This window comes from Cebus imitator, unplaced genomic scaffold (genome assembly GCF_001604975.1).
Source record: "Cebus imitator isolate Cc_AM_T3 unplaced genomic scaffold, Cebus_imitator-1.0 Scaffold339, whole genome shotgun sequence".
NCBI classification, from domain to species: Eukaryota; Metazoa; Chordata; class Mammalia; order Primates; family Cebidae; genus Cebus; species Cebus imitator.
This window is the reverse complement of record NW_016107654.1, coordinates 844,976-855,107: the sequence shown is the minus strand read 5'-3', so window position 1 is coordinate 855,107 and position 10,132 is coordinate 844,976. Positions and strand designations below refer to the sequence as shown.

At 62.4% G+C, this 10,132-nt stretch overlaps 2 protein-coding genes across 5 annotated transcripts in view; one reads left to right on the top strand and one right to left on the bottom strand.

The window, feature by feature from the left end:
* C8G (complement C8 gamma chain) overlaps window positions 1-10,132 on the top strand; it is a 618,926-nt gene that overhangs the window by 399,937 nt on the left and 208,857 nt on the right. The gene's annotated exons all lie outside the window — the stretch shown is intronic.
* EXD3 (exonuclease 3'-5' domain containing 3) overlaps window positions 1-10,132 on the bottom strand; it is a 96,834-nt gene that overhangs the window by 53,398 nt on the left and 33,304 nt on the right. For 3 of the 4 annotated variants that reach the window (XM_017505468.2, XM_037730283.1, XM_017505466.2), the window contains exons 4-7: window positions 8,729-8,902; window positions 8,230-8,397; window positions 3,166-3,219; window positions 1,904-2,043 (exon numbers count right to left, since the gene is read on the bottom strand). In XM_017505468.2, the coding sequence (XP_017360957.1) occupies window positions 1,904-2,043; window positions 3,166-3,219; window positions 8,230-8,397; window positions 8,729-8,902 (536 nt within the window). The remainder of the gene's footprint in view (window positions 1-1,903; window positions 2,044-3,165; window positions 3,220-8,229; window positions 8,398-8,728; window positions 8,903-10,132) is intronic. The other variant, XM_037730282.1, reaches the window with a different exon arrangement.

Sequence of the window (10,132 nt, the reverse complement as noted above, 5' to 3'; positions counted from 1 at the left end):
CTCTCTTTCCTTTCTTTTACCCCTGCCCCCTTCCCCTCTTCCCCCTTCCAGCCTTCCCTCTTCCTCTCTTTCTGTCTCTCTCCAATGGACTCTTTCTCTGTTGCCAGGCTGCAGTGCAGTGGTGCGATCTCAGCTCACTGCAACCTCCACCACCTGGGCTCAAGCGATTCTCCTGCCTTAGCCTCCTGAGTAGCTGGGACCACTGGTGCATGCCACTATGCCTGGCTGAGTTTTGTATTTTACTAGAGATGGAGTTTCACCATGTTGGTCAGGGTGGTCTTGATCTGCTGACCTCGTGATCTGCCTGTTTCTGCCTCCCAAAGTGCTGGGATTATATGTGTGACCCACTGTGCCAGGCATTTTTTTTTTTTTTTGAGATGGAGCCTTACTCCGTCGCCCAGGCTGGGGTGCAGCGGAGTGATCTCGGCTCACTGCAACCTCTGCCTCCTGGTTTAAGGGGATTACAGACGCACGCCACCACACCTGGCTGATTTTGGTATTTTTAGTAGAGATGGGGTTTCACCATGTTGGTCAGGCTGGTCTCGAACTCCTGACCCCAGGCGATCTGCCCACCTCAGCCTTCCAAAGTGCTGGGATTACAGGGGCAAGCCACTGCACCCGACCATGAAGCACTTTCTTTCTTAAATGTTTGAGAAATTCACTGCTGACACCATCTGGGTTCTAATAAAGTTTTCTCTGTAATAAAGCTTTAGACTATGGATTCAACTTACTTAGTAGCTCTATAGGACTATTTAAATATTCTATTTCTGCTAGTGTCAGTTTTGGTAAATTGTATTTTTCAAAAATATGGCCTATTATATCTAAATGGTCAAGTACATTTGCATTAAGTTGCAAACAACATCCCCTTGCTACCCTGTCAATATCTGCAAGGTCTGTAATAAGCCCCTTTCATTCCTGATGCCGGTCACTCACATTTTACCCCTTTCTTTCTTAGCGTCCCTTGATGATCTGCGCCTGAATCTATGACTTTATTGAGAGCTGCAAAATGGTGATTTTTAATTGTATCATTCCTTTCTCAGCTAATAGCTGGAACACATTATAAAGAAGAGTTTTCCCTCCTCTTCCCTTGGGCATGAATGTGGACTTGTGGGCCTTCAACAGTTAAGGTGTTATACTCCACTGCCACTGTCACTTCCACACTCAGCCCATTCTCCAAAAGCCCTTGCTTCTTTCGGTGGGGAATGGCACCTGGTGACTGAGCTGGCAGCCAGGTGTGCTCATTGCTATGGGGTGCCATTGCATCCAGGCCCTTTCAAAGCACAGAGCTAGGACAAATTTTAAAAATCATTAATTTAAACCAATACCTGCAATGAAATCTAACACTGCAGGGTCTTCCTCACCCTCCCAGTTTCCATGTATATTTCTTTTAGTTGTTTTTTGAGGCGGAGTTTCACTCTTGTCGCCCAGGCTGGAGTACAACGGCACAATCTTGGCTCACTGCAGAGCCTCCTGGGTTCAAGCGATTCCCCTGCCTCAGCCTCCAAGTGGCTGGGATTACAGGCACGTGCCACTGAGCCTGGCTAATTTTTGTATTTTTAGTAGAGACAGGGTTTTTCCACGTTGGCCAGGCTAGCCTTGAACTACCAACCTCAGGTGATCCACCTGCCTTGGCCTCCCAAAGTGCTGGGATTACCACTGTGAGCCACCGAGAATTGCTTCCGTCTTTCTAAGAACAGGTAACTCTTTTGCTTGGGGGAAGACAGCAGTGCTCCTGCCAGCCCCAGCCTCTCCTCTCCAGAGGCAGCCACCCGGCTGCAGTCACATGCAGCCGTGTCCCAAACATCAGAACTTCCTGGGACAGCTCTCCCACGTGCCTGCTGCCACGCTGCCCCCTCAACCAGGGTGCCATCTGGTGCCAGCTGTCGGCGTCCACGGGACTCACCTGGCAACATCCTTGATGTCAAAGCCGGGCTGGCACCAGGAGTCCATGAGGGCCAGCAGCCTCCTCTGGAGGTCTGGGAAGCCGGCCACGTAGCGCTCCACGAGGGCCACCTTGTCCTGGAGGAGCAGTGGGACGCTCATCTGCGGGGGAGATGCACAGTCAGGCCACAGTCTCCGCCACCTCGGCCAAAACCCCAGTCACCTCCCACCAACCCAGTTAGCAGCCGCAGTGTCAGAACTAAAGGGGCCCGGCCTGCCTTTGTGCTCACACACACCTGCCCCAGGCTTCTGGTAGGTTCTATGGCCACCCCCATCTCCATGAAGGCCTGGAGGCTCTAAGAGGCAGGGGGACTCTGGGAAGCTCATTTGTCACCAAACCTGGGGAGGCAGGACTGAGACAAACCAAGCACGTGACACCAGCACTGCCCCCGAGTGGCCCTCACGCCCCACAGGCTGTCGGGGCCTCCAGGAGGCCCCAGGGTGGGGACTCCCTGGCTGTGGTGCTGGGCCTTGGGATACGCCAGCCATTCCCTCAGCAAGAACCAGGCCCCTTAGACAGAGACCCTCAAAGAAGTCTCCTAACCTCCCTTCCCCACCTCCTCCGCCTCACAGGTGAGGCTGCCTGGAGCCGGACTGCATGGGGCCCACCTACATGGCGGTGCCCTCAGGGACAGGTCTCGGGCAGAAGGCAAAGCCCAAGAACCCTCTCTGGCCCCAGCTCCTGCAGATCTGGAGTCTGCACCTGTCCCCAGAGCACAGGGCTGAGGCCTTTGTGGTGAGGATTCCCTCCCTCTTTAGGCAGACCAGGACGCATCCTGTCCCCACCTGGCCCTGCCCCAGTTCCACCTGTGTCCCCGTGGTGGGGACAGAGTTCCCGTGTGGAAGTTTGTCTGGAAAGTCCGTTAGACAGGTGACTGCTCCCCTAGCCCCTGCGCAGTGGAGACAAGGAGCAGAAGAGGGTCCCAGAAGTACGCGGGCTGCGTGTCCTGAGAGGCACCTGGTGGCCACTCCAGGGAAGGGGTGGCCTGGCTGCTGCACAGAGCACTCAGGGCTTCCGAGGACCGCTGGGCATGGGGTGTCTGGACGTGCGGCTGCGCCCGGCTGGGGTCAGCCCACCAGCAGGACTGGTCTGGGGGCTCCCGATGGCCCTGCTTTCCTCTCCCTGTGGCTCACTGGACTCCCCACCTCCACCAACACTGTTCCTGGAAACCTGGGCATTATCCAAGTTTGAACCTAAACGATTTACATGAGAAAGACATTCACCTTTTCAACATCAAGTTCTGGCTGCAGCTTCAACGTCGTGCCCAGCATGACTGCCTGGCAAACACAAAGGCACAGATTACTCAGGGTCTGGGAGGGGCCATCACCCTTCTGCACAGCGCGTGGTCCCTGCGGCGGACTGTGGGGCCTCCCCGTGTCCACCCACGTGGCCCTCAGGCTGAGGGGCCTGGCCTGGCAGACAAGCGCCCTGTGCTGAGCCCCGCCAGGCCCGGCCTCACATGAGCTGGAACAGGCGGGAGGCCCAGGCTGGTCCTAAATGGGGCAGCAGGGACTCGTGCGGTGCTGGCCACGCAGCCTGGTCCACAGGGCCTGGCTCAGGGCTTGCTGATGAGCCCGCGGAGGGCAAGGAGGTGGGCTCGAAGCAAGGGGCAAAGCCGTGGCCTCCCACGTGACCCACATGCGGGGCCCAGTCCTGGCGCCTACGGCAGAGGGGCCAGGGCCGAGGACCCCAGGGCAGGGTCTCAGCACACCCCGACGCCTGGGAGGTCCTAGCTGTTCCCACGAGGCGGGCGACGGGCACCCCGCGAGCGCTCCCAGGCCACGCCGCTGCGACGGGGCACGGAGGGCCCTGAGCGCCCGCACGTACCGCGGGCCCGAGCGGCTATTAATAATTTCCATAAGACGCGCTCCCATAACCAGCAAAAACGACCCGCGAGAGCAGCCCGCGGAGCATCGGCGCCCCGCCCCCGCGCAGCCCAGAGAAAGGACCAAAATAGCGGCCTGGGAAAGCCTCAGCCCCGGCTTCCAGCCCCCGTGCGCGTCCGGGGGCCTCTCCCTGCGCAGCGCTGACCCGGCGCCTCCACTGCCTGGCCGGGGTCCAAGAGGCTAGGCCTCCAGCAGGCCCGCAGGGCGCAGGGCCGGGGGCTGGGGTCTCGGGGCCACAGGGAGGGGCGCAGGGCCCGGGGAGGAAGTCTCAGGCCCTTGGGGAGGGGCGCAGGGCCGGGGAGAGGGGGGCCGGGTATCTCCGGGCCGTAGGGAGGGGCGGAGGGCCCGGGGCAGGGATCTCGGGTCTGCAGGGAGGAGCGCAGGGCCGGGCGGGGGTCTCGGGGCCGAGGGGTGGGACCGAGGGGCAGTGGGGAGGGGCGCTGGGCCAGGGAGGTGGGCATAGGGCTGGGCGCAGGGGCTACCACGCGGGGACCACCCCAGCAGTGACACCCGCAGCTTCTCACAAGGGCCCTGACCCCTTCTGGATCAGGGATACCCTTGAGAAGCTGCCAGAACCCAGGAAGGCGGGAGTGCAGGCCCGGACACCTCACTGTGTTCAGAACCATAGGGTGGTCATGACTCCCCCTCCCTCCGCCCTTCCCACCCCATGTGGGCACTGTCAGGTGCAGGGGGGTGGAGGATGGGGCTTCCTCCATCACGTCCTTAGGACCAGGCCCTCAGCAGGTGGGAGGGGGTGGGGGCCCAGCCAGGGCAGGTGGCCAAGGTATCCCCTCACTGCTGCTGCACCCGGCCTCCCTCTGAGGACAGACTTCAGGCTCCAGGCCGTAGCCCTTGGTGGGTCCCCCCCAAACATGACCCTTCCGAGCCCTAGAAGGCCTCAGGTTTGGGGAGGAACCTGGGCAGGGCTGGGTACAGCAGTGCTCCCCAGGTGGGCAGCTTGGCCTCCCTGTCCCACAGGCTGCGACCCTGGCTACCCTTCGACCCTGTCAGAGGGGGTCAAGGTACGTAGCTGAGCCCTTCTCTTCACGGCCATTCAGAGCCCAGGGCAATCCGGTGTCTGGACATTTCTGCTGGGCCCGCAGGAGCTCTCTGGGCACCCAGGGCCTCTTGTGGCCAGGGGGGCTTTCTGGACATGCAGGGGTCCTGGGGCCCCCAGCTCCTATGTCCACGTTTTGTACCTGGGGCCTGGTGGGGGCCAGGGGCCTAGCAGCTCAGGGGACAGGACAAGGATGGCACTCCCTCAGCTCCACCGTGACAAGGGCAGTGCCTGGCTTCCATGGGTGGCCTTGGTGATGGGGATTGTGGACTGGGGGTGGCAGGTGGCAGACCCACCCCTCCAGGAAGCTCCCTGGCCTGTCCCCCGTCTCAGGCCCTAGGGCTCCTGCATGGCCCTTTCACTGTGATCCTGCCTGGCTTAGAATCAGCGTCTGGTCATTTGTCTAAACCTCCCTGGGAGAATGGTGTGCAGCTGCCCACTGCCCATGCCTGGCCACTTGGGAGACTCAGCAGGCACAAAAAGGTCACCCGGCCCCAGAGCCAGGCTCAGGGAGCAGACAGAAGGTGAAGAGTTGGGGACCTCAGGGAGGAATGAGCTGGGGGCTGGGCCGTGAGGACAGATGGGCACACTGGGCCCACCCTGCACCAGGCGGCACTTCCTGACCTCGGCTGCCCGGAGGATGGGAGGCACCCACTAGCAAGAGAGGGCTAAGGCGTCCAGCTGGGGGGCGGAGGGGCTGCAGAAACCTTTGGCCACACAGGCCCAGGAGCCATGGCTTTCAGGGAAAAAAAAAAAGAACAAGAAAATCCAGAGGGGCTGTGGTGCTGACCATCGGGAAGGGCATTCCCTGGCTCCCCTGGGCCCCCACTCGGAGGGGCAGGAAGGCTGGCAGGTGCCAGGCTTAGTGGCTGAGGAACCCAGTGACGGCCCTGCCTCCCACCTCTGCGTGGGCCTGGAGCCAAGATGGCCTTTTTTTTTTTTTTTTAAAGCAAAGCTATCTTTTTACCTTGATAAGCTGTTTAAAAAATGTAAATAAAATAACTCAGCGGACAAAAGCAGGCATTCATCCCGCCCAGAGCCAGCCGCTGCCCTCGACATGAAATATCGCAGCACATTGAGTGGTGAGTCCCAGCTAATCCGAGCGGACAGGCCTGAATGCGGCCCCTTTCGGCCGGGCGCGGCGGTGGGCACTGGAGCATGCATCGCCTGCCGGGCGGCCCCGCTGGGGACAATGGCTTTCTTCGCAGAAGGGGCCTGTGCGGGACAAGACCCCCTTTGTGTGGGGATTCCTGCCTCGGAGCGTGAGGGAGGCACATTCAGCCGGCCCCAGACAGCCTTTGAAAGGCTCTGTAACAGAAGACGGCCGAAACCCTAGCCTGCCTTCTGCCTCCCTGCACTGTCCAGGCCCGGCCGCCATTCAGCCAGCACAGAATGCGTCGCGCCACATGAGCGGACCCTCCATCCGGCATTGTCCCGCGCCGGCCATCGTGGCTTCTCAGCGCCACGCACCAGCCGTGAGAGGCTGCGACAGTGCGGGGTGGGGCCGGGGCGGCCGACGCTCGGCTCACTCCTCCGAGGGCCCAGCCAGGCAGCCCCGATGCCTGCACCCAGGTTCCAATGCGGCTCCTCATGGCCAGGGGCTCTCGCTGGAAAGAGGAACCCAGGGTGCCGTCGGGACAGCCTCTGCCCCCACGCAGGGCCCGGCGTCTCAGCAGCATGTCCCTGAAGGGCCCTGACAAGGCAGGGGGCGGACTGATGTCCCCGAATGCCAGCCTACTTATACATCATCAGTGTACCCTGAACCAAGCACCCCTGGACTGAGCAACCCCTGGCAGGGCACCCCTGGACAGGTCACCCCCAGGCAGAACAACCCCAGGCAGGGCACCCCCAAGCAGGACACCCCCGGGCACGACACCCCCGGGCAGGGCACGTCCGGGCAGGACACCCCCGGGCAGGGCACTGCCAGGCAGGACACCCCTGGGCAGGACATCCCTGGGAAGGACACCCCCGGGCAGGGAACCCCCGGGCAGGACACCCCCAGGCAGGACACCCCCGGGCAGGGCACCCCCGGGCAGGGAACCCCCGGGCAGGGCACCCCTGGGCAGGGCACCCCCAGGCGGGTAGGGCACCCCCGGGCAGGGCACCGCCAGGCAGGACACCCCCGGGCAGGACACCCCCAGGAAGGGCACCCCCGGGCAGGACACCCCCGGGCAGGGCACTCCCAGGAAAGGCACCGCTGGTCTTCTTTGCTGCACCTCCTGCTGCACCCTGGAATGTGCGCGGGGATCTGCAATCTCAGGGCACCGAGAATTCCCAGGGGCCCCCTGTTGCTGCAGGAACAGCTCAGAGCCACCCCACGCAAGGTGGCCGCCTCCCTACTCACTGCAGGCCCCACCACTCCCCACTGCTCCCCACAAACCCAAGTCCCAGCTTGGCCAGGCTTGGGGGGCGGTGGCTGTGACTCCAGGGCCTGGTCTTGCTCTTGGAATCCTCTGGGCTTAAGAGTCAGCATTGCTCACAAAGGAGGCTCAGCAAATCTCCATGCTTCCTAGCATTCCACCAGTTCTCATCCAGACGCCTGTAGCTCCAAACCCACACTTCTGCCACACGGCGGAGACCCGGCCCCCGACCACAAGGGAGCAAAGCCGCCTCTCCCGCCAGCAGCCGACAAGGGGCTGGATGCTGAGCAGACGCGTTTCATGCCTGGTCGGCTGTGCCGGGCACGACTGATGCCTTGGCCCCAAGCCTCGTCCTGTGTGCCGGGCACCGGCCCACTCCACACTGTGCCCGGTGAGTGGGCCCCACGCGGGGTGCCGTGGGCGGCAGGGCTGGTACCAGCCACTCCCACAGCCCCTCTGCTCAGCCTCTTCCAGGAGTGTTTCCTTCTAGGGAACGCAGACAGCACCCAGCGCCCAGGAGGCTGTGACGAACAAACACCCACGGAGGGCAGCCGCCTGCATGGTTCTGTGTAGGATTCTCGGGTACAGAGACTCACGGGCATGGTGGGTGTGGCTGGACCAAAGCTCAGGGCCAGGCCCACCTAGGACCCTGTGAGTTTGAGGGCCCGATGGGGGCCAGGAGTCACCTTTGGGAGGAAAGGACTCGTGGTACCAGGAGTCGGTGGGGGAGACCAGGCCTGGGACTGGCTGTGCTCTGACATTCCTGTCGGCTCAGGCAGCTGAAGGGCTCCTGGGACCCTGCACCCCACGTGCAGCTGATGGGCTTCCCACTGCCAGGTCCTTGATTCCTCCATGCAGACCAGAAGCCCCACACAGCCCCCATCACGCAGGCGGCCCTGAGCCAGGCGCAACCCTGCCCCGCCGCCCGAGAAGCCCTTTCCCTGTGGGCCCATCCACGTGGGCCCAGCCACGTGGGCCACTCACTTCTCTGAACCTGCCCTCGTGGTAGAGGCGGTGGACGTGCTCCAGCAGGCAGCTCCGGTCTGCATCCTGTAGCTGGAAGATGCTGGCCAGTGGTGCTGCAAGGCTGGGGGGACTCTCAGTGAGGACCTTGACCGCTCGGGCCTGCAGTTGCTCCAGCCTCGGGCTGTGCTGGAAGAGCCGGGACCCGGGCTTACTGGACGCAGCACCCAGGGGCAGAGCCATGGGGCTGGCTGGGGCAGGCCTGGCCCAGGGAGGCAGCACCTGTTACTGTGGCTGTGTGTGGGCCTCGGGCGGCCTGCAGGGCTGGGGCATGGAAGGGGTGAGGCCGGTCTCAGCACGTGGCTGTCAGGGGGCTGAGGGTGAAGCCCACGGGCTAGGCCTTGACCACAGCCCCCAGCACCCCCCTGCCCTTCCCCGGCTTGCTCAGTGGGCTGCAGAGGCCTGGGCAGGTGGGTGCCAGGTCCACTGTGCTGAAGGGTCACAGAGCCCATGGGCACACCTGGGCTGGGTCCGGTCGTGGCTGTGCCTGTAGCCAGCACTGCAGCTGGTGGGAGACCCAGGCCTCCAGGGAGGGACCCTCTCCCCGCCGGCCCCGGCTGCTCTCCAGCATGTCCAGAAGCCCGGCCAGGGGGTCATCCAGGGCAGCAAACCCCCGCCAGGCTTCCTCCCGGAGCTGTGGAGACACAAAACCACATTGTCACTTTGTCTTGCACTCAAAGCCTCCTGGCAAGGCCTCCCCACCGCACGGAGGTTTTAAAATTTAATCCATTCAGAAGGTAACTGTGGCCATTCAGCTGCCATCCGCGCCTCTGTGACTTCTCATGCTGCCGGGATTCCGTTCTGGTCCGCTGCCTCCCAGGCCACCAGGGGCGGCGGTCATTGTCCGCACTAATCATCCCATAAAGACAGAGGTCCTGTTCTCCAGGCAGGCAGAGGGCTGGCCTGCGAGGTGACCACAGTCCGGGCAACCACAGGTCCCCAAGCCACTTCACCCACGGCGCCGGCAGGACACGGGCCAGGCCTGCCCTCAGTGGGCGAAAGAAACCGAGAGGCAAGAACCAAAACCCACACTGAAAAACGCCTTTTATCCACTTTTCTATCCCTGACCTGCAGGAGATTCAGAAACAGGTGACAGGTGGAAGAGAAGCAAAGCGTCGGTTTTGGTCTCTGGCTTCCGGAAGATTCTAAAGCAAGTTGGCCCTCGCTGCCGCGTGGCAACCTCAGCAGCGCAGTCCTCTGGGGACGCCTGCAAGCAAGTCAGCTGCGATTTACTTGAAGCCACGGCCACTACCTACGGACGGTTCCGCAGGTGGAATCGTAGGCGCTAAAGGGCTGGACGGTTCGTGGCTCAGCACTCGAGGCAGGGCGCAGCAGGCGACAGCCACGCAGGCGGGCAAGAGGGTGAGTTCCCAGCTGCCCACACTGGCCACAGGACGGCCCCAGAGCTGGGGCAGGCTGCAGGCTGGGAGTGTGGGCTGCACTGCTCTGGCCCTGGCGATGTGGATAGTGCCCTCCACGGAGCTCCGGGAGCCACATCCCCAGGCTGCCATGCAGCTTTGAGTGCACCAGGAGCCACATCCCCAGGCTGCCACCCAGCTTTGAGTGCATCAGGAGCCACATCCCCAGGCTGCCATGCAGTTTTGAATGCACCATGCTCCGGGGTCTTGGCAAGCTTACTGAAACAAAAGGCAGATTCTGGAACCCTGCACTGGACAGCTCTCCCCACAAACCCCCGGGACCCGGCACTGGACAGCTCTCCCCACAAACACCGGGGACCCGGCACTGGACGGCTCTCCTCACAAACACCCGGGACCCGGCACTGGACGGCTCTCCCCACAAACACCCGGGACCCGGCACAGGACAGCTCTCCCACAAACACCGGGGACCCGACACTGGACAGCTC